At 34.2% G+C, this 25,305-nt stretch overlaps 1 protein-coding gene across 1 annotated transcript in view; it reads right to left on the bottom strand.

Annotated features, from left to right (window-relative positions):
- Window positions 1–17,184, bottom strand: part of LOC133324874 (uncharacterized) — a 66,870-nt gene extending 49,686 nt beyond the window's left edge. The window contains exons 1-4 of the mRNA XM_061533704.1: window positions 17,169–17,184; window positions 16,589–16,938; window positions 7,314–8,190; window positions 3,667–3,807 (exon numbers count right to left, since the gene is read on the bottom strand). Coding sequence (XP_061389688.1) covers window positions 3,667–3,807; window positions 7,314–8,190; window positions 16,589–16,938; window positions 17,169–17,184 — 1,384 coding nt within the window. The remainder of the gene's footprint in view (window positions 1–3,666; window positions 3,808–7,313; window positions 8,191–16,588; window positions 16,939–17,168) is intronic.
- Window positions 17,185–25,305: the final 8,121 nt, after the last annotated feature.

The following is a 25,305-nucleotide window of genomic DNA, read 5'->3' as shown; positions in this document are numbered from 1 at the left end:
TTCTTTTGTTATTGTAAAAACAATAAAACAAACAAATGAAATTGTTGTAAAATAGACAATATCGAATGTTGTTAAAAAGTTACAGAATACAGGGGTAGGTTTAGATATAGCTCCCATATAAAGTTACCCCCTAAGTATTTTGTAGTCGTATTTGCTAACTTATCTCCCTCCCAAAAAATTTAAACATTCGCTCTATTTTGGGTGAAGTCCCCATATAACCCCTATTAATAGTATGTTCCGCTTTTTTGGGTAGTCCCCATACTATATGCATTTCACCATACAATATTCTATACTTGAAATTGTTAGTTTAACCTACATGGAATTCTTAGACGATTTAACCATTCGTTTGTAATGATTCTACGTTCGAGGATATCCATTTTTAATATTTAGCGTTAGGGAAGACATTGTGATACAAAACAAAAATGTTAGGTTCGAAATTGAGATACATCGGTCCTTCATTAGGCATATTTTCTACACGATGTAATCAATGTTGGCCACCCTTTTGATATAGCCCCACACATAACTTTGCCCTTTAAATTACAGTATTTTTAGGATTTTATACATATGCGTTTATACCATGCGTTATCAATATCGAACCACAATCAGGGGTTTTGATATTTTATGAACATTTCCCATTAAAAATTGGTGGAATTTGCAAAAAAACCCCTAATGTAGGGTCAGATATATCGGATTGAAAATCGGTCGAGACTCTATGATACTTAAAATGGATCTGGCACTCTATATGATGGTTATACCAAAGCAGGAACCAACAGGAACCTCCTCTGTCTTTTATACTCAAAGCGCTCAAAATAACAGAAATTGGATTTTTGCCACCACCATAAGTCATTCAGAGAGTATTTTCTTTATTCACATTCCTTCCAAACCGTTTAACCTTGTAAAAATATTCGTAAAATATATTATCTTATTAATTTGTCGGTTTTTTTTTTAAATATTCTTAACAAAACTATGGGTATTAGTCCGTTGGGCATTCTAAAAATATTTCCAACTCATTAGCTTCTTCTTTTTTAATTCCTTTTTTCATTTTTTTCAATTTATTTTTTTTTTTTTAATTTAAATTTGGACTATTCCATACCATTCTAAAACTATTCATAAAAATTTAAGGTTTAAAAAATCCAAGCTAATTAGACAGTTCGTCGTTCTAAAAAAAATTAAACCAGTAATGAAAATAGTAAAGTCGCACTGGGCCGAATATATGATACCCTTCACCACTTGGGGTATATTGTACATATGTATCCTTACAACTGCATGTCAATGTGCCCTCGAGGGAACATGTTAATGTCTTTCTACAATGCTAAATTTATTTTTATTTGAGCAGATGTATGTAAAATCGGACGAATATATATGTATATGTTCGAACTATATCGAAATCTGAACCTATTTTCCCGAAACTTACCACACATCATTCTATACTCAATTCAGTAAGCTATGCCAAATTTTGTGCAAACCGAAGGGTATAAAGCGACTTTGGTGCCCCAATTACCTTAAATCGAATGAAAATATATTTAGGAGCTATATCTAAATCTGAACCGATTTTCTCGAAACTTGACACACAAAGTTTCGTGCAAGGCTATAAAGGGACTTTGGTGCACTATTTACCTACTTCAACTTTAATAGGGTTCGTCGTTGGGCCAAATAAATGAGCTGTGCCAAATTTCATCCAAATCGGATCATAAATGCGACCTGTACTTTGTTTACAATTTAACATCTTCAGACGGACATACATAAATCGACTCAGAAAGTAATTCTATGCATATTCTCAAAAGGAACCCTGTGTCTACCTCGTTTCCTGTTACAATCATATGCACATAGACATAATACCATGTACCACAGTGCGGTGAAGGGTATAGAAACTAATAAAGCGTTGGCCCTTTAACATTAGAAAAATATTAGTCATTTGGTCAAAAAAATTTGAAAAAACAAATCCTTGGTCCTTTTGAAAATTTAAGACAATTCTTAAAAATCTACGCTTGATAAACTAGTTACTTTAGGTTCATCTGAAACCCCTTTAGATTCTTCTAAAAATATTTCATTGATTTTTGTAAACATTTTGTTCAAAATAAAATGTCCTTTTTTAAAGCCTATTAGGCAGTTTCAAATTGTTCTAAAATTATTCAAAAAATATATTTTAACGTGTTTGCTATTTTAAAAAGATTCTTAAAAAATCCTTTGTCCCTTTTGAAAATATTCTTCAAACATCCACTCTTGCAATATCATCCATTTCGGCAGTTAGAATATTTATAAAAAAACTACGCTTCATATCCCCATTTGACCTTCTAAATTTTCTTATTCTTTAGATCCTTCAAAAATATTCTTTAAACATTCAGACTCTTAAAAAATCCACTTTTTTGATATAACTCGAATCTACACTAATTAATGAATGTCCCTACAAAATTTCAAGTGAAAATCTCAAGAACTCTTGAAGATATAGGTGAAGGGCTTCTCAAACTTTAAACGCGTTTTTCTATAAACATTTTTTGCGAATGGCGGGCACGATAACTCAAAAACTAACAACCCAATCGATTCCAAATTTTTACACGTTTCTCTGTAAGTGTATAGCTATCGTATGAACTAGGATAAAGCCAATCGGTAAAGATCTTTCCTATTTTTTAACTTCGTTTTTGGTAAAAAAAACCAATATTTTTGCTAAAAATATTTTTTCAAAGGTCCACCATTTTGTTGATTTTAGAGCGAAGTCAATAATCCCGTTATATGATCTTAAATACAAAATTTTAGATTTTTATTCCGACAAAAATTTTTTGACACTGGAAGGGTTAATTTATATTAACCCTTCCATAGCATAGCATAGAAAACAGCAATTGTGTGGGTCTTCAAAGATGAACCAAACCCAACGAAATTTGTTCGTAAAAGAAACACCTCGAAGCAAAACACACATCGACTCAAATCAGCGTTTTTTTAATCGCCCAAAATGTGGAATTAATCATCAATGTTCCGAAGACAGTGTAGCGAGGTTCGACCTTAAAAAATCATTAATTAGCTCTCGAAAGTGCAATCTAAGGCGTCACGATACCTTCATCAGATTTCGCAGATTCCGCCCATTTTCTCTGCTCAGTTTTGTCGATTTTAGAGCGAAGTCAATAATCCTAGTTCATACGAGAGCCAGACATGTACTCTTTCTAACACCGTTGGAATTTTCGGATTCCGATGTTCCAGTGAGGAGTTATCATGCCCGCCATCAAAAATAAGGATTTTTCTTTAATTACAAAAAACAACAACAAAACAATAACAAAATTTTTTTTGTAAATGATTTTTCTTCTCTTTTAAATCTTCAATTATATGTGTGCAAAGGTACAAACCTTAACAAGCATTGGTATTGATTTACCAGCCCATTGAAAATCTTGAAAAATTAAAATCGAGAATGGGGGGTTCCCTTAATTAGCCCATTAATCCTTATGCTGGTGATTATATATTTTTTATTTAATGGAGTATTCTGATGAACCCCATCATTTCGTAATGAAAGTTATCTATATTTGTTTGTATTATTTCTTATTTCCAAGAATAAATGCTTCAAATTATTTTCATCTCACATTTTCCATTATCTTTCAAACTTATATCAACCTTTAACACAACTCTTAACTTTATTCCCTCCCAAAATAAAAAAAAAATCGTCACGAAAAAAAAACTTACCTGAAAACAATTCCAAAAATTTCTCAACGCCATAATTTCCAGGAAATCGATATGATGGATCCTTGATGGCATTCATGTTGTGGACTTTAATGCGTTTTATCATGAATGTGATGTTATCGGGTTTACCGTCATTGTTAAAGTCTGCAATAAAAAAAGTGGACAAACAAAAAATATGAAATAAACGAAAAGAATGCGAAAGGACAGCAATATATACACCCAATAAAAAAGCAAAAAAATAAAAACAATGATAACAACAATATGGACGTAGAGTTGAAAGTGGAAAAATCAATCTACGTTTGGTCAATTTAAATGTAGTGTTGTTCTTGTCGTTGTACCCATGTAGAACTCTGTGTTTGGGTGTGTGTGAGTTTTCCAGATTGTTATGAGCGAGTAGTATAACACACAATACACAATAAATTTCAGTTTGTGACAAAACAAATCCGATTTAAATCTCAACAACATTTTTCGTTGTTATTTTATATGGGTGAGTGTGTGTGTGTTTTTGTGTGCACAAACTTTATTCATTTCCGCTTTCCGTTGGCATTGCATTGCACTTTACTACACCACCTACCGCAATGAAAAAAATATGTCCAAACAAAAACGAAATACCCAGAATAGCGAACCGAAAAAATCACAATTTTCCACGGCTAAATAGAAATATGTGCAACAAAAATGTTTCGTAGGTCGAATGGAAAACAAAATTGCTGCTCAGCCCCATGGTTTTCATTATTTTTATGTTGGCTGTTGTGTGTGTTGAACACCATTTTGCATATTGCATTGTCAATATGCAATGTAGAGCCGAGCAGAGAGAGGGGGAGAGAGACAGAGAGCAGAAAAAGCAAACTTAACAAAAAAACAAACCTGACTAGAAAATTGAGTTTCTAAAAATTGTTTTCTTTTTTTGTCCTAGCTTTTGTTTTGTAGTGGTTTATTTTTTTCGGGGCTTTCTCTCGCTCTGACGCTGACGACCACTACACAACATGTAAAACAAATATTATCCTTGGTGTGGTCTATTTCGGTATTTGTCATCATCATTTCTCATGTTGTAATACACACAGACAAACATTAACAACAGAAAACCTGGGTAGTTTTCGAACAAAGTAATTTGTTGTTGTTTTCCGAGGTTTTTTGCGAGTATCTGCAATTTTTTGCGGCTTTTTCTATGTAAATTGTCGCCGAAAAAACACACACACACTCACCCAAAATGCTCAGCCAGCTATGCATAACAATATTTGCACTCATTGTCAAAAATTTAGAATTGTTTTAGAGGATTTTGAGAGACGAAATAAAAATAAATAATTGAAAAAAATACATTTTTTTCTACATTCAATGTTTATATTGAAAACATACGCTAAGTGTTTGGAATGTCTAAATGGAGAAAATAAATTTCGAAATAGGTTCTAAGAATATATTTGTCATCTCTCATCAATTCTACCCCCGTATTTTTCTAGTAAATTTTGGTAATAACGGAGTCATTAAATTCCATGATAAGGGGAACACGGTACCTACAGAATCGTTCTATTGGTTACGTCAGCAACGAGAAGTGAAGAAGAGTACAAATGCATATCCGGTGGATTGTCCCGCACAAATTACCCAAAACTTGTAATTATTGACCGTAGGAGCATTTCGTAAGGACTCGTGATGACCGACGCGCCAGTCTATCAACAAATTATGTTTTCATAGACTGAATCCAAAATCTTTCGTCATTGAGAGAAGGTCTATTCCATGCATACGAGGGATACTATGAAAGGCATACATAGGAATTTCTTAAAAAGCCTTGTTCTCCTTGGACCAGCACAATTTCACAGACGGTATATATAAGATCGTCACAGCTTCCGAACTATTAACCCTTTCTGTGTTTTTGTCGAATATATTCGACATTTAAAAGTTCTCTCTTTCTTTGCGATTCTTCGGTTATCCTATGTACAGTTACTATTGATGTTTTTGTTTTTGCTGAAAGACAGACGAAACTGGCCGACGGTTAAAATGAAGATTGCTATTTTTCTAAACTGTATGGCAGTTATACAATCTATGATCTTAAATACAAATTTTAGATTTTTATTCCGACATTTTTTTTTTACACTGCAAGGGTTAATATACATGCATAGAAAACAGCAATCGTGTGGGTCTTCAAAGATGAGCCAAACCCAACGAAATTTGTTTGAAGAAGAAACACCTCGAAGCAAATGGTCGCCAGTTTCTTTGGCAAAACTGACCATGTGGCGACTTGAAGGGGTGGTATACCCTTCAATTTGTGTGTCTGAAGAAATCCGAAAGATTCGAAAAAATGGGAGATCTCACACATCGACTAAAATCGGCGTTTTTTTAATCGCCCAAAATGTGGAATTAATGGGTCATACGCCGAATGGCACCCTACGTCTTCATTTCATTTAAGAAATAAGTGGTTCAAAATCGATATTTTGATAGTGTATCAATCGGGGTGGAAAATGTGTTTCAATTATCGATGTCCACTTTCCACTTCCACTCATACGCCGAATGGCACCCTACGTCTTCATTTCATTTAAGAAATAGGTGGTTCAAAATCGATATTTTGATGGTGTACCAATCGGGGTGGAAAATTTGTTTCGATTATCGATGGGCAGTTGGTGTAGACCTAATCATTAATCAAGGAAGTCGCATGATTTTAAATTATCGGTGACCAATTGCGATCTCCTCTTCGAGAGAAAGAGGTGATAAAAAATTTTCCGTCAATGTTCCGAAGACAGTGTAGCGGGGTCCGATCTTAAAAAATCATTAATTAGCTCTCAAAAGTGCAATCTAAGGGGTCACGATACCTTCATCAGATATCGCAGATTCCGCCCATTTTTTCTGCTCGGTTTTTAAATGTCTGAACCGGTTTATCAATATCAAGTAGACTATGAAGTCCACTTTCCACTCCATAATTCAGACTCGGTACTACTGGTAGTCTATGAAAGACTCCTTTCAGTCTACGACAGACCCCTTTAAGCTCGTCTATAAAAACTCCCAATAGAGCGACTATAATGAATCAGTCTAAGAAGGACTCCTTTCAGCTCTTTTAAGAAATACTACTATAAATAAATGACTCCCTTCAGCTCGTCAATAACAGACTCCCTTCAGCTCTTCTATGAAAGATCCCCTTCAGCTTGTCTACGAAAGACTCCCTTCAGCTCGTTTTCATCTATGAAAGACTCCCTTCAGTTCGTATATTAAATACTCTCTACAGCTCCTCTATAAAGACTCCCTACAGCTCTTCTATGAAAAGTCTTCCTTCAGCTTTTCTATAAAAAAGGCTCCCTTCCAATCCAATGATGCGTTGTTTCTATGCAACGATAGATGACAACGCCTTTACCTAGGACAGGTTACAGGAGACCAATCATAATACCTGATTAACGAAATTAATACAGGAATTACTCGAGTAAGATGGCGATGCTTTGTGGAAAAGTGATATGCTCCTAAGAGGAGTAGCAGGGGGAAAACAGAGCAAAACTCTGTCTATAATGTCTACCGACTGAACAGTTTAAAGATTTGGAGTGTCTATGAAATACATTCTACCTTAGCTTGATTATGAAAGTATTTTCTACCTCAGCTGGCATTTAAAAACTTCTTTATTTCATAATTTTATAAACAAATATTTTCTTTTAATAATTTTAAAAAATCGTACTTACCCGTATTTTTATAAATCGAATTGGCACGCTGAACATGTCGCGTTATCGCCTCTATACTCGCTTCATCGGAACCCATTTTCTGGAAAAATGTATGATCGGCTTGCAGATACAACATACATGTTATTTTCCGATCATACAATGACTTCACACTACTCGGCGAATCACCATAATCTCCACCACGATTGCTTAGCAGGCTGGTCATCAGCATGCTATTGAAATTCGGATTGTGAGGGTTAGGTGCCATCATTATTTCCGGATTATAATTATTAACAATGATATTGGGTTTTTTGGTGGCACCATTTTTCGTTATTATCTCAACATGGGTCTTGTGTATGGGCCGATCATTACCCATAACAATTGTGGTCCAATTGTTGTTAAAGAATCCTCCGCCGCCATTGTTGTCATTGAAATCGTCATACGCTGATGATGAACGATTGTTGTAGGTGCTGACAATGATATTTTTATGTTTGGTATAGGTTTTCCTGACATTATTGTTGTTGTATGAAATGTCTCCATTGTTGTTGTTGTTATTATTGTTAGGATTATAATTACTAACAATTATGTTGCGGTTGCGATTATATTTCGTCGACGATGATGAGGCCGAGGAGGAGGGTGTAAATGGTGGCGGTGGAGTGTTGGCTGACGTATCTGACACCTTTGTCTGTTGCTGCTGGCCAGCATTACGCCACGTTATCACAGATGCTTGTTGCGTTTTACGCTGTTGTTCTCTATTGGTATTCGCTAATGTAGCGCCGGTTGAAGTGGATTCGGAATTTGTATCCGCATTATGGTAAATACTGTAGTCATCATTGTAGGGAACATCTAAATCCAAAGGCAACGGTGGGTCGTTTTTATGGCCATCACCAGATGAAGCCAGCTGCAAGGAAAGAAAAAAAAAAACAACAAAATGATGAGGAGATGTAAACAAAACAATGAGAAAATAAATTAAAAACAAAGATACCAAAATTGTAGGACAAAATGATTAATGACAGGGGGAAACAATTGGCAAAAGGATTTTCATTCAATGTTCAAAGTAAAATCTCCCAAAAAGATGATTGGTACTTTTATACCGATCCTTGCCAAAACACATGTGCTTATTTCCAGAGGCTTTTGTTTTTGTTATTTTTGTTTCAGTTGAGCCTAAAAATGATGGGCGTACAAAGGAGAAAACAATAAATTGAAAGGTTTGTCTTCATTACCATATAATCCTGATTGCAGGATGTGCACAATGCTAACAATTTAAAGAATAACAAAAGCCTCTTTGCCTTATAAATGGATATACACATAAATAACAATTTTTTTCAATGGAAAAAGACTTCTTCAGGTAGAATTCCTGACGAATGTTTTTCTATAGAAGAAGGGACTTCCCCAAGGAAAATTCCTGACGATTGTTTTCTATATAAAAAAAGGCCTTCCTCAGGAAGCATTCCTGACGATTTTTTTCTATAGAAAAAAAGCCTTCCTCAGGAAGCATTCCTGACGATTTTTTTCTATAGACAAATGGCCTTCCTCAGGAAGAATTCCTTACGAATTTTTTCTATAGAAAAATGACCTTCCTCAGGAAGAATTCCTTACGAATTTTTTCTATAGAAAAAAAGGCCTTCCTCAGAAGAATTCCTGACGAATTTTTTCTATAGAAAAAAGGCCTTCCTCAGGAAGCATTCCTGACGAATTTTTTTCTATAGAAAAAGGGCCTTCCTTAGGAAGCATGCCTGACGAATTGTTTCTATAGAAAAAGGGCCTTCCTCAGGAAGAATTCCTGACGAATTTTTTTATGGAAAAAGGCCTTTCCTCAGGAAGATTTCCTGACGAATTGTTTTCTATAGAAAAAAACAGACTTCCTCAGGAAGAATTTCTAACGATTGTTTTTTCTATAGTAAAATCATACTTCCTCAGGAAGAATTCCTGACGAAATTTTTTCTATAGAAAAAATTCTTCCTCATTTTCTGCCAAATGTTTTTGTATAGAAAAAGTCTCCATCAGTTCCTGCCAAATTTTTTTCTATAGAAAAAAGTCTTACTCAGTTCCTGACGATTTTTTTTTCTATAGAAAAAAAGTCTTACTCATTGCTGACTTATTTTCTTCTACAAAAATTTCTGATTTTTTTCTATAGAAAAAACTCAGTATATGAGGATTTCTTTGTCAATGTCTTCATCAGTTCCTCTTAAATGTATCTATTTTTGTATCCAATTTTTGGTTATTAAATCCCTCACCCTCTGGGATTTTTATATGGTTTTAATTAAATCCGCGGGTTTTTTGCAAAGTCCTTTTTCTTTTTTCAGGAATTAAATTTAAAACCGTGGATTTAATTTCCTATCCACACATATTTTCCTTCTCCCGCCCCAGAAGCAAATATCACAAACCTTCCCTGCCAGTGGTGGGCATAAAGCCACTTCAGGCCATATTGTATTTGTGTTCATCTTCAGCTAGAGTTGTTTTCTTCTTTGTCGTTTTTTTTCCTCTTGGTTCAGTTACTATTTCATTTTCAGTTCCGGTGAATGTAAATTGAAGGTAGGGTTTTCATTTGCTGTGTGTGTGTTTTTTGTCTTTTTTCTCTTTAATTCACGTTTCTATTCCCGTTTGAAGTGGTTAGGCGGCCCCAGGGGTCTACTAGCTTAAATAAAAGAGGGGACTTTAGGGCCGTAAGCACTCTTAACAGCAGCAGAAGCAGAAGCAGCAGCACCAGCAACAACAACGATGGCAACAAAACATAAATGACGTTTTAATTGGATTTATTTGGCCAAAAGAAAAATTACCCTTTCATATCGTCTTTCTTTTGGTTTTTGTTTCTGTTGTTGTTGTCGTTGCCAAGTATTTTTTTCTATTCTTCATGTTTTGTGTGAATGTGTTTGGTTTCATTGCTTGCATGCATTCATTTCATTCTCATTCACTTGAGTTTTCTTCTCGTCTCTTCATTTTATTTGTATTCTTTGTTGTTATCCTTACTAACAGTTGTTGCTGCTGGTGTTGTTGTTGCTGTTGTCTAGTTTCTCATCACATTGTGTGGTGTTGCATTTTCCGAAAAGTTAGAAATTGCAACCGCAACCACTAATGTTAGAACAGAGAAAAATGAATGAAGCAGCAAAGTTTGCTGTGCAGTGCCGACCGAAGCAACGGACAGACCACCACCGGCAGCAAAATATGTTGGCCACCATTACCCCTAAGCATGCAGGCAGTCAGGCAAGTAGTACCCATATTCTGTTGTTGTTTCTGGCCATTTCTCTCTTTGGTCTTCTTCTATATTATTTGATATCAACAAAAAGTTTTGTTAAGCCCGCTTAGTCATTTTTAGTGTCCCCCTTTGTATTTGGCTTGTGAGGATGGCATACACGGCCAACTTTTGCAATTTAAAGTGAACATTAAAATGTCCTTTTTGGGTAGCCAGAAAAATGTCAGACATTCTTCTAGTTTTTCTATAGAAAAAATCATCGGGAAGTTGAGGATGTCAATTTTTTAAAGAATGCTTCCTGATGAAGGCTTTTTCCTATAAAAAATGTCAGGAGTGCCTCATGTTGAATAAAAAATCCTCAATTGTTGATGATTTTTCTATAGAGAAAATCCCCAGCTGCTGAGGAAGGTTTTTTTCTACAGAAAAAAATCCTTAGGTTGTTGAAGAAGACTTTTTTCTATAGAAAAAAATTCCTCAGTTGCTGAGGAAGACTTTTTTGTATAGGAGATTCCTCAGTAGCTAGGGAAAAATAAAAAAAACTTCGTCAGGAACTCTTCAATACGTCAGACGAAGACTTTTTTCTATAGAAAACAAATCGTCAGGACCAGTGGAAGTCTTTTTTCTATAAAAAACAAATCGTCAGGACCTGAGAAAGGCTTACTTTCGATAGAAAAAAATCGTCAGGAACTCTTCCTGAGGAAGGCTCTTTTTCTATAGAAAAAAATTCGTCAGGAACTCTTCCTGAGGAAGGCTCTTTTTCTATAGAAAAAAATTCGTCAGGAACTCTTCCTGAGGAAGGCTCTTTTTCTATAGAAAAAAATCGTCAGGAACTCTTCCTGAGGAAGGCTCTTTTTCTATAGAAAAAAATTCGTCAGGAACTCTTCCTGAGGAAGGCTCTTTTTCTATAGAAAAAATTCGTCAGGAACTCTTCCTGAGGAAGGCTCTTTTTCTATAGAAAAAAAATCGTCAGGAACTCTTCCTGAGGAAGGCTCTTTTTCTATAGAAAAAAATTCGTCAGGAACTCTTCCTGAGGAAGGCTCTTTTTCTATAAAAAAAAGTCGGAATCCTGACTGATGTAGACTTTTTCTGAGAAAGTCATTTTTTTCTATAGAAAAAATTCGTCAGAAACTCTTTCTGATGAAGACTGTTTTTTTCTATAGAAAAAAAACGTCAAATATCTTCCTGAGGAAGTCTGTAGAAAAAATACCGTGAATTCGTCAGGAATTTCCCTGTTGTAGTATTTTTTTATTGAAAATCCTTCCTGAGGACTTTTTTTGCATATAAAACACAATTCATCAGGTCTGTCTTAGAAAGACTTTTCTGTAGAAAAAATCCTTGAGGCATATTTTTTTCATGTAGGAGAAATTCTTCAACCTTTTACTATAGGAACAAAATCGTGAGGAATTATTTCTGAGGAACCCCCTTTTCTATAAAAAAGTCAGAATCCTGACTGATGTAGTATGATTTTTATAGTTAATCCTTCTAAGGAAGTCTTTCCTGAGGTAGTAAGTTTTTTTTTATAAGCCTGACTGAGAGAGACCATTTTCCTATAAAAAAAAAATTCTCAGATATTGGGGACATGTTTGTTCCTATAGCAAAAAATTCCCATAGTTACTGAGGACAATTTTTTTTCTTGGGGACACATTTTTCCTATTGAAAAAAGTCTCTTAGATATTGGGGTAAGCTCTTTCCTATAACACAAATCTCTTAGTTACTAAAAATAATATAAATATGAAGCAGTGAGGCTACGTGTTCCATGTGTCCCTTTTCATTGACCTAATACTGTATACCCTGTGTGGCAGGAACATTATTTTACCACTCGTTCATGTTGAAGGCTTATAATGAAGTACTTGCCGAGTAATAAATAGAGAGAAAATGTGAAAAACGAAAAGGATGAGTGTACCTGCCTCTCCCTCTATTTACACAACGAAGTAAAGACACAAAAAATCACAACATACATACATATAAATATATGCGTATTTGTCTCTCTCGCTCTGTTGTATGAGTATGTATATATGCAATTTTGTAACAACTGACCTCGTTTTCTAACCAAATGAATTTACATATTTGTTGCTATTGTATCTTTGTGTGTGTGCGGTACTGAGGGTATCCAAAGTAAAGTTAAATATGTTCATGTAATCGATGAGGACATCAATACATGAATAAGTAGCTGACAATTTAATTCCTTGGGTTAAAGTGGAAAGGAAGGGGGGCTTTGGGGAGAATGATTTCTTACAAGACCACATCAAAGTTTAGTTGTTGTGTTTTGTATTTAGCATGGCTATTTAATCGATTCGACTTTAATTTATTGTTTAATATATCTTTACATAACGATTTATTCAATTAAAGCATATGTGGGATTTAGAATGGAGATTTGAACTGATTAAAATCCTTAGTTAAAAAATTTGGATATATAGCAAAGGAAATATTTTTAAGAGCAATTGTTATCGAATACATTTCCACTCTATTTATTTTTGTACTGAAAATCAAAATTAGTTATACGAAAAATAATAATAATAAAATGTAAACTAAAATTAAATTATCCACACCTGATGCCAACCAGTACTTTAATAAAGTGTGGAAGAAGAAGGAAAAAAACTGAATAAAATCAACTCTATTCAATTGTGTGTGTGTTTTTTTTTCTTGGTTTCCTTGCTTTGCATTCATTTACATTGCATTCGATAGAAAAAAATCGAATTTAAATTTTAATAATAAAATTTTATTCATTTATTTTTTGTTCTGTTTCGGTTTTTTGGTGGGGCACAAGTGTTGCCGTTGCTGCTCAAATGGATTGACATCCTCTGGAGTTCGTGTAACATCACCACCAGGGACAAAATGAAGAGAGCGAAAAAACGAAACACATGAAAATTGTATTTGACTCTATTATGTAAATTTTTGTAAATTAACTGTCAATCAAAACAACTACACACGTACATGTGGGGCGCGACAATGGTGTTCGGTGTTCTAGGGGGAGAACATTGAAGAGTGTTGGAAACAAATACGAAATATACACGGGAATATTGAAGGTACAATGCACTCGAAAACATACTGCCATAAAAAATCAGAAACCCCATTTCAGAGGAAAGAAAACCAATAAGTCAGAAACTTGAAGATTTTTTTTCGGAATGCCTAAGAGAACAGAATTGCCTGGTGAATTTAGTTTTTCTATAGAAAACCTAAAACCCCTTTTTTCTGCAGAAAAAAACTTCGACAGGAACCTGACGAAGCCCCTTTTTATAGAAAAATCTTCAGGAATGACTCCTGAGGATGAGATTTTCTATGGAAAAAATTCGTAAGGACGGCTCTTCCTGAGGATGATTTTTTCTAAAGGAATGCTTCATTTTTTCTTTTTTTCTGTGGAAAACTGAAGAAGCCTTTTTTTCTAAAAAAACGTTAATAATGCTTGCTGATGAAGTCCATTTTTCTAAAAAAGGAAGACGTTCCTCTATAAAAAATAGTTAAAAAATAGTTCTATAGAAAAAGAAATTTTCAGGACTACTTCATGATGAAGTCCTTTTTTCTATAGAAAAAATCTTCAGGATGCTTTCTGAGGAAGTCCGCTTTTCTAAAGAAAAATTCATCGGAAATGCTTCCAGAGAAAGCCTATATTTCTAAAGAAATAATTCGTTAGGAATTCTGCTTGAGGAAGTTTCTTTTTCTATAGAGAAGTTCTTCAAAAAATCGTCGTCAGGAATGCCTGAGGAATAATTCTTTTATAAAAAGACTTATATTGCCTCATTGAACTGCCCTTCAAGATTTGTTTCTAAAAGAAAATAGTCAGGAAAGCTTCTTTTTTTCTGTGGACAAGAATGTCAGGAACTTTCTATAGAAAAAAAATCGTAAGGACTGCCTGAGGAAGTTTAAATAAAAAAGAAATCAGGCATTCCTGAGGAAGTATATTTTTTAATAGAAGTAAATTCTTCAGTAACTGAGCTACCTCTTTTCCTATTTTTCTCATATTGGAAATGGTGTAAAATACCCAAAGTTGATTATACATGTACACCAGGGACAATTGACGTTTAAAATGTATATTTAAAAACGAATTGACAAATAGTACCACTTAAAGCCAGTAAATGGCTATGTGGCTGACTGCTCTTCTGTCAGAAAAAAACAAAAACGAACACCTGCACTCAATAATACGGCCTTTTAAGGATATTTAATATTTGGGCAAGAAGTGTTGTTCCAACGTCAACAGCATCAATGCCTCTGTTCTATTGGATGGTGACAAACTCACAAAAAAGTGGAAGTAATAAAAAAAATGCAAAAACCAAGAATTTCAGAAACGTGTGTGTGTCACCCACACACTCTCTATACATAAGTCACGAAAATATGCAAATTTTCATAACACAACAGACAATATATTATCGAATATGTCTCGAAGAATTATTTGACTTTGAGTACGGATATCGTACAGACAGACATATGTACCTAAAATCCTGTCAGCTGGAAACAACAAAAACAAAGCAAAAGGTAATGATGTTCTTTTTTCTGTGTCTGCTGAATAATAACATAGTCTGATGAGTGTTGTACGTGAGAATATTTTGAAGAAGATGATGATATGCGAAATGCTAAAGAAGTCAATTTGATATGCAATTATTTGTATTTTTGAGTCTTAATAAGGATAATGACTTTAGGAGAAAATCCTTAGATCAAATGCAAATCAAATTTCAAAATTTATAAGACCAATATAATGATAAAGAAAATTATTTTTCAGGTATTCCTGACGACGAGCTTTTGAAGAACTCAGGAAGAATTCTGACGATTTTTTCTATAAAAAACTGACTTCCTCAGGAAGAATTCCTAAAGAATTATTTCTATAGAATATGAAGCATTTCTGACGAATTTTTCTATAGAAAAAGAGACTTTCTCGGGAAGCATGCCTGAAGTCTATAGAACAAGAGACTTCGTCAGAAAGCATTCCTGACGATTTTTTTCTCTAAAAAAAGAGACTCCCTCAGGAAGCATTCGTGATGCATTTTTTCGATAGAAAAATAGACTTCCTCAGAAAGCATTCCCGACGATTTTTAAAGAGACTTTCTCGAGAAGCCTGACGATTTTTGTTGTATAGGAAAACAGAGTTCCCCAGGTAGCTTTCCTGACGATTTTTTTTCTTCTGTAGAAAAATAAACTTCCTCAGGAACCTTTCCTGACGAATTTTTTCCTATAGAAAAACGGGGTTCCTCAGGGAGCTTCATGGCGATTTTTTTATATAGGAAAATATAATTCCTTAGAAAGCATTCCTGACGAATTTTTCGAATAGAAAAATAGATTTCCTCAGGAAGCATCCCTAAAAATATGGGGTTCCCTCAGGAAGTAGTACTGACAATTTTTCTTTAAAAAATGTTTCCTTAGGATCCTGGTGATTTATATATTCTTCCTCAGGACCCTGATTTTTTTGTTCAATAGAAAAATCTCTTCCTCAGGTTTCTGAAGATTTTTTTTCCTAAGAAAAAAGGTCTTCCTCATGAAGTAGTCCTGACGATTATTTTTTCTACATAAAAAGGTCTTCCTTAGGAAGAAGTTCTGACTATTTTTTATAGACAAAAAGTTATCCTCAGAAAAAGTTCCTGACGAATTTTTCTTCAGACAAGCCTGACTCAGAAATTGAGGATATAGAAAAAACAGTTTTCCTAAGTAACCGACGAATTGTTTTTCTGTAGAAAAAATCTCCCTTATTCCTGAACGATTTTCTATAGAAAAAGTCGACAATGTAACTGTGAATATTCTTTTATTGAGAAGAAATCTCCTCACGAAATGAGAATTTATTTCTATAGAAAAGAGTCTCCTCAGTAACTGAGAATGTTTTTCTATAGAAGAAAACTATTCTGAGTAATTGAGACTTTTTATAGAAAAAATTGTGCTCAGTAACTGATTTTTTTCTATACAAAAGTCTTCTTCCGTAACTGAGGATTTTTTTTCTAAAGAAAAAATGTTTCCTCAGTAACAGAGAAATTTTTTCAATTGAAACATTTTTTCTATAGAGAAAAGTCTTCCTCAGTTACAGACGAAAAGTCTCCCATAGTGGAAAAAGTATCCTTTATTGGATGAGCAATTTTTTTCTTTGTCCTATAAAAATATTATTTTTAGAGTTTTTGTGATAACTTACCTCTTCTGGCAGCCATCTTTTGACACGTTCTTTTGTTTGTGAATTCAAATTACCACCAAAGCCTCCTCTCAACTCTTCATCTCCATTTTCATTGATCTTTCTTCGTTTCAGGTCATCCATTAACATACTACGTTTGAGTCGCTCACTGGCACAGTGTTCGGCCTTTGATGATTTTGATGGCTGATCTACATCGCTTAACTTATAGATAATCGTGTGCACACCCGATTCATGCAGATCCGATGAATAGCGGTGTGATGGTTCTATATAATATTGTTCAGTGGGTGTTTCAATGGTGCCATCGATTAGGTTGTCATTGGTAAGTATGGCATGTATGTGGGAGTTTTCATCATCTGCAAAAAGAAAAGAGAAATTATTTTTACTTTAATGTGGGTTTTTTTAAAAAATATTATTTTTATTATTCTTAGATTAATTGTTGAAATTAAACTTAGAGAAATAATTATTTTTTTCATTCCCATTTTCAAACAAAAGATATTTTTCATAATTGAATTTGTAAACATTCTAAAACTTATGACAGCTGTCAACAACAGATTAGTAACTTGGTATTACGTACAAGACTTACCAAGGAAGGAAATCATTTTTAACTACAAAAACAAGAAAGAACAAAAAACCAAACCCAGAACGCAAAGTGAAATTCCCTTTAACCTGATCCAACCCTAGAGTCATCCATGGCTTAGCGTTAAAACTACTCAAAACTAACTTCTTTCTCTCGCTCTTCATAAATAAGAAGAAAATTCTTTGCAAGCTTAAAAAATATTGACAAAAATGTTCATGTTTATCTTGGCAAAGCAACAACAACAACTACAAAAAAAGAAAATGCATATAAGAGGAGGAAAAACTTCCTTCAACTTGAAACTAAAACCAAATAAAAAAGTTTCAGGGAAATAGCATAAAAACCCCCAATGGAGGTGGGCGGCCGTTCGGTCGCTCTGCTCTGTGTGTAAAGTGTGTGCGGTTCGGTTAAACAAAAATAAATTGTCAATGACATAAAAACTTAAACCCCAACGAATAGCTGCAGCAGCAGCAACATACCATACCAGCCATAAAATTCCATAAAATAATTCTTCGAAAAAAATCTTTTTTAAAAAAGTAAAACAACTAAAGAAAATAACCACACACACACCGCTGTTATTACTTCAAAGGATTTGCAAGAAGGAAAACTCAAAAAAAAGGGAAGGAAAGGTGGAAGGAAACAACTATCAGACTGTGCTTCTCACACCAACCTGCCCGCCCGTATATGACCCCCACCTTGCAACTTTATTGAAGCCATAAGGCGAAGGAGTAAAGAATATTAAAAGCAAAGTTTATGCATTAAATCAATTTGCCATAGCAACAACAACAATAAACATCAGAAGAAGGACCAGACCACTACAGCGTGGTCGAAGGATAAGATGACGAAGAAAAAAACTTAATACCATTGTTTTTTCTTGTGATTTTATATTCATTTTTTTTTCTTTGTTCTACTTCGTCTTGTAATCGTGTTGGTATGTGAAAGGAAAACAATTGTGTTTTGTTGCTTTTGTTTTTTTTCCGTTGATCTCCTTTTGGGTTACACAGGGTATCAGCGGAATACAGTGAGTGTAGAAGGATAACGAACAAATTCCTGCCATTTTTTCCAGGTTATTATGGTCATGTGGAATTTTTATGAAAGTAGGAGTCATGGGATATTATTATTATAAGATTATTGGTAGGAATCTTTGGATTATTAGATCTAAATTAAGAATATATTTTATGGAGAACACTTATAAATTCACATAAAAAATACTTTTTATATGTAGTATAAAATTACCTTCGATATATTCTTAGATATCTTTTAAGAAAACACTAAGAACATTTTCCTACCGAAATATAGTAATTGTACATACGTAAAAATATCGCATAAAAATGATGCCGTTATAGTTGTGATTAGTAAATGAAAAATAAAAGATATTTCGTTAGACATAACATCGAGCACACAAATATATTCCTTGAAAATTCGATAAAAGAAAAATTGCAAAGTTTTGCAGAATCCAAGAGGTCCTTTAAAATGACACCCTTGTTCAATAAATAGCGAGTAATAGCGTCGTTAAGATTAATCTCGCCGAACGTATTATAAATCTATAATGAGGTTGACATTCAAAATACTCAAGAGTGGGTAGGGACCCTCATATATCATATCATCAAAATATAAATTTATACTTTAAATTCTCTGTTAGGAGCTTTTTATACTCTGAACAAATTAAATTCCATATTAAAACCACTTATATTCCAAATTAGGTTAGGATTTTTAAGATAAATTAAGTTTGACCTTTGAAAGTGGGCTTTGAAATAAAAAAATCATCAGTAACTCAAAATGCTAAGGCTAGACCTGAGGACATGCGACTAAAATCTTCAAAATACCAAAAAATTGGGCGGGACCTACACAACCATGTAATGAAAAAAAACCTTTAAGGTCTGGCTGCTGAAAATTAAGGCCAGGCTGCTAAAAATTACGATTAGTTCGGATGGATCAAACGCTTTTATATCTTCAATGAAACATTTTTCCAAAGAAAATATTTTCTGCCAAAATTCCGGTTCTAGACCTTCAAAATTCCTGAGATCAAATAAATGAAAAAGTGCTTAAACTGTATGGCGGTTATGTGTAAGATTGGAATTATATCAAATTACGAAAAGTTTTTATGTCCTTTTGGATATCCTTCACATGTCAACTATTTCTATATGACAAATCGATTTCTACTCTTAAAGTACTTCAAACTTCCACTCAATATTGCAATATTTCGATAGTAAACCTCACAACGCTTCCCAGTTACGACAATCACTGGCTACGCATTTTTGCTTTATATGCCCGAATAAAACGAATTCATTGATTAACAAGTCAAAATGGCACTGAAATGAGCAGATGGGTGAGAAAAGCTCTCAATGTCGTGGTGAACAATGATTCGATTTTCTCCTTCCTTTTTCGAGCTTCTCCCAAGACTTCAGGCAAAAAAAATTGTGGGATACCTTCAGGAGTGTAGGCGGGTTATTTGGGATACCATTTGTATTTTCTTTTTGCAAAATAATCAGGCTGAATCCCAGTTTGTTTATAAAAAACATACATTTATTAGTGGGGAATGTATGGCAATGTTCGTATGGCAGGGAAGACTATAGTTCCCGATCTCGCCATTTTGTGTACGAACTCGCAAAATCTAATACTTTTCGGATCCTTTCAAAAACCTCAAAGATTCCAACATCAAAAGCATATCATATTCTCCACCATAAGTACAGCTAAAAATATATGCTGATTTATGCATGTCCTCTTGTCTGTCCATCTGTTGAAATCACGATAGGACCCGCAATATGTATGATAAAGTAGCATTGACATTTTACACATACATAGTTACTACTCCTAGTATGTTTGGTATTGAAAATGCTATATATCGGTCCACGCAGAGTATAGCTCACATTGGGTACCAAATCTCCCTACCAAAAATTATTGATATCGGCCCACTTTTATGATAGTTCCCATAAAACGATACTCCTCATTGTTCTGTATTTTTGGGAGTTTGGACAACTTCTTCAAGCAAAAAGGCTGTTCATTTAGTATTTGGAATTCTCATTGAAAATAAAATCTCCCTACTAAAAATCGGCCCACTTTTTATGATAGATCCCATTTTTCGGTATTTTTGAGAGTTTGGGCAAAATTTTCAACCGAATTGACTCATTTGGTACCAAATCTTTCTATTAAAATTATGAACATTGATTTACTTGTACGTCCCACATGTAACGCCACGCCCCATTATTTTGGGCACATTTTTGAATCGAATTGACTGTAATTTGGTGCTTGAGTTCCAATGAATACCGAATCTCCCTACAAAAAATATCGACTTCGGTCTACTTTTCAGGATAACGTATTCAGCTGTCTCATATCTTCGTACCAAAAATTGGACTGTCATAACCCGCAATTAATGACGATTAATGATGTTTTAAATATCCACCTCATTGTAGATGGTATAAATAGTTCGGTCCAGCCGAACTTAATTAGTTGGATTTTGTTTTATGATTTTTTATGTCGTCCAATATTTTCTTTAAAAAATAAAGTTAAAATAACTGGGATTTTTGAAAACCATGATTTTTTACCATTTATGTGGACTGAAGAATGTCCTGCCATTCTGTATATTTGTAACGTAATTTTACACACCACCTATCATTGCCCCAAGGACGAATACTATTACTATTGGCAAACATCGGTTCTGATTCAGCTATAACTCACATAGTCGCAACGACAATATGATTGTCAGTAAATATTGGATCAAGTTAGGTAATTGTAATTGTAGCACAAATAACATTATACTTCTTGATTTAAAGTTGACACACCCTAGAGCGAGGCGTGCCAAATTTGGTTAAAATCGCCAAATATAATCCTTAAGTTCTTATATATTCTCTCTCTCATATATAAGGTTGGAGAAAAAGAAATTTATTGTTTTTATACGGACTATAGGACTTTATTTAACATGCTTCGGTATGTCCGATTTGGTACAAATATGCACCGTTTTGTTGTATGATTTGTTTCCATATTAAAGGTAAGTTCATAATGTCCCTCTCATAGAAGTCCTGCAAGAAAATGATGATAATCGCTTGATGCCAAGTCCGGACTGTATGGCGGATTCATTAAAACCTCCCAATCAAGCTCCAGCTGTTTCTATCGAGTCACTGCATATGTGTGTGGCCCAGCGTTGTCCTTGTGGAACACGACACTTCTCCTGTTGGCTAATTCTGGCCGTTTCTGATCAATTGTAAATGGTTTAAAATAGTTTTAAGGGAGATTTTTAGCACCTGAGTGATGTTACGACAGCTAACATGCCGGTCATCTTCGATTATTTCTCTGATTTTATCGACATTTTCGACGACCGGCCTACTTGCGCGAGGTTCGTTTTTATCATTAAAAATTCCTGAACGAAATCTACGAAACCAAAATTGCATTCCCAATTTTAACCACTTGACTTGCATTTTCGCCTTTCTCAAATAAAAACTGAAAAATGTACCGAATTGTTTTTTTGTTCATTTAAATTTTTAACACCCTGTAACTCACAACAGAATGAACAAAAAAAAGCAAAATAATTTTTTATTGCGAAATGTCAAATGTTAGATCGATACTTTACAATAAATCTATCAGTACAGCCATCTGCCGAAAACATAATGGATTTATTTTTCCCCAACCTAATATAAGGCAATATGTATTGGAGGGCGAGTATCAGATCTGATTGAATGCTGTTAAAATATAGTTCCCATATATAGTTTCAGCCGATTTAATTTAAATAGTGCACCAAAGGCCGTTTAATTGTTCGATCACCATCAAATTATGTTCAGGCCACAGACCTGACGAGAGCCAATTGCTTATTTTTGATATCTTAATTTATAGTGTAGTTGTGTGAGATTAGGAAAAATCCTCTCAATATACGTCTCTAGAAAAAATATTTCTGTTTAGGAATATTCCAATATAGGGTAAAAAGGACATCATCAATATGCTTCAATTATGTATCCTAACCACTGTATTCAAAATAATATTCGCACTTCTTAATAACATTTTCCAATAATAAATTTTCCTTAAACCGTCTAAAATATTTTTTTTTAATTGCAAAGTCTCCTCCTTAGTTGCGTATTTAGTTGTTGTTTTCATTTATTTTCAAGATCATGACTACGCTTTGAGGACATTTCAGAAACCAATATTATTGCACAAATAAATCATTATGACTTTTTGTTTTCATTTTCTTGTTGCATGTTTTGTCATAAATTGTTGACAATGGTTTTCCGTTTTTATTTTTGCTATTCATTTCAAGGCAAGGATACTTAAATGCATACACATGTAGACTTCTTCTTCCTTCCATTATACTTGAAGAGTCCTTTCGAGCAGCACTTTTTTCCTCATTTCTCACACAATGAGAGAATTTCTTTTTTTTTTTGCATTGTTGACTTCTTCTGCTTCGACGTTGTTTTCTTTCATCTTACCAACAAGGACATTATTTTTCTTAGTATTTATTTCGATTATTTTTACTTTTGCTCGATAGTTGTTTTTGTTGTTGTGGGAAATCGATAAGGATTTATGTGTTCTACAAAAGCAACAATATTGTGAAGTATTCTTGGGAGACTATATATATTATGCTGCTTGTAGTTTCGTTGCTGCGTGTCCTCCTTTGCCATTGGAGACGACCACCATGGCAAAACCAAATCTAATGTCTAGTGAATTATAGTGTCTTGGTTTATAGTTTCAATACGTTTAGTGTCCTTTGGTAAATGCAACGGCAGTAAGTTAAGCGTTAAGGGGATAGGCACCGGCAACGATAGTGAGGTGTCGGTGTGGTGGTGTGGTAAGAGGTGCCTTTCAAATATCATAATGTTAACATTGATAAAGTATCTCAAATCAAAAAGCTTAACTTCGCTTCCAGGACAGCAATGGGACTAGGGATAAGGCCATATTTTACGCTTTTAAGCTTACTAAAGTTACAACAATGTAACTATGTGTGTGTGCGAGAGTGTAACCGATATTTTTTTTTTGTTTTTACATCTGGCCCCATTCAAAATTTATTATTTCACATTTTCGTGCATATTTATTCAAAAGTGTGCAAACGATTCCGCAAATACTGGTCAAAAGAAAAAAATAAAGTTTTTCATGGTTTGTTTTAAGAATTATGGAGCCGCCTAGGGAGGAAGGGGGAAGGTACGGAAAGCTACAAAACCAAAAAGGTATTGCAGCTGTTACTTGATTTATTTGAAAAGTTTAATTGAACCCCAATGTATAAAACCCAAACGTTCGGTCGACGAACAACAAAACAAATAACCTTCTGTTTTTTGTTGTTGGATTTTGTTTGCTGCAACAGTATAACCTACCCAATGTGAGAATATTGATAGTCAAGTTTTGAAGTATGACATGGTGTCCTGACATGCCATGGCCTGAATTGAGTTGAAATTTTCGTTCAAATTGACATTTGGAAAAGTTCATAAATGCCAAGAGGAATGCTGAATGATGGCCAGCCAATCAGTTCAGGGTAGTTTGATATTTTCTTTTCGATATGAGAAACAAATGCATGCGTTCATTTATCAGTGTTTGTGTGTGTGCCTTTTATTATCAAGGTGCGATGTTACTTAAGAATGAAATGAAAATGGTGTCTAAATTTTTAATACCTCTACCATGGGATAGATCTAAATTTGTGGATATACTTCAGCTTCAAGAGAATTAATGAATATTTTTTTCTTTAGAATCAGTAAATAAAAACTGATAGGTAGGTAAATGCTTCTACGGAAATGTAACAGAATAGATATCCTGAAAAATCATCACTGATTTCAGACAGAGTGTACAAACACAAGAAAAATATTACAAGTATAAAGGCCACTAAATTGGACCAGGCCAAACTTTTTACGGTCTTCGTTATAAACACTTAAAATGGGTCCTGCATTAAATTTTTTTGCCAGTATGTTTTTTCCTCAGAGAAAACAAAATTCCTAATAACAGACAAGTAGGATAGACAATTTCCGATAGTAAATTACACATGTTGAATATGGACCTTGGGATATGCTGAAGAGCTCTTTTGCAAAACAAGAGTCCGAAAACCAAATTTAAATAACTACCTGTGGACCATCAAAATATCTAAAATGGAACTGGACCTTTATTTGGATGCTATGTCAAAACCTGGATCTATATTGATCTGTTCCTTATAACAGGTATTTTATTCTGAAAGTGCTGTTTATATCGCTTGTAAAATGTACATAGGTCGGACATCTATATAGAAACTACGTCAAAATATCCGTATTTGTAAAATTGGAGAAAACGCCTAGGGTCATCAAATGCCCTAATTGAGGTGGGTCCTTGACATGGAGACTATGAACATGAATCTACATTGAAAAGTTTCTGAGGATATATTTTTAACCCACCAAGAACTCCAAATGTCCATTAACAGCCACTTCGATTGGAAAATGTGCATTGGACTATTACAATACCTAATATGGAGGCTATGCCTAAATGTGGTATGGCAAATTGCAGTCAGTTTGGTTTGAAGATTGAAACGTTTAAAATACTGGAAATAGTGCGGATCATCCAAGGTGGGTATACCTTGAATGGGCCTAAATTAAAAAAAAAAACTCAAAATGTCAAATTAGCAATAGGACGGTTCCTGCACCATGTGATGTAGTTACCAAAAAAGAAAAAAAAAACACACACAAAAAATTTACCCTAGTATCAAAATGAACCTTCACAGGCAGATTATGTCATAATTTTTACACTCCAAAACCCCGGAATGTCAATAGATAAACTTTCAATTTGTAGTTACGACGAGAGAGAAATGCAGGTAAGGAGCGGATCCTGCATGTGAAATCGAAATTTCATACATTTCTGTTGGGAATTGTGACAAGGACTATTATAAAGCCTTAAGCGAGGTCAGGATCTTCAAAGATAAGACATGGACTATATCGAAAATTTTTGAAAAAAAAAAAATGTTTGCCTACCCAGAACCAGAACACGGAGTGGCAAATATATTTACTTCGGTTCGAAACTTAAAAATACCTACAATTTGTCGGAACTATGTAAAAGAATAAACAATTTCTGAGAACGAGTTTTTTGGCTTCCAGGGTTGGAAGGAAATGCGCCTAAGACCTTAAAAATTCCTTAATTGGGTATTGGGTCTTTAAAATGAAGGCGATGACGAAAATGGATTAATTTGTATGAAGGTTTTGTCAAATTGGGTACC

The sequence above is a fragment of the Musca vetustissima genome, unplaced genomic scaffold (genome assembly GCF_032173495.1).
Source record: "Musca vetustissima isolate MV318-11 ecotype Yass unplaced genomic scaffold, APGP_CSIRO_Mvet_v1 utg15496, whole genome shotgun sequence".
In the NCBI taxonomy this organism is placed as follows: domain Eukaryota; kingdom Metazoa; phylum Arthropoda; class Insecta; order Diptera; family Muscidae; genus Musca; species Musca vetustissima.
This window is presented reverse-complemented; position numbering and strand designations above follow the sequence as displayed.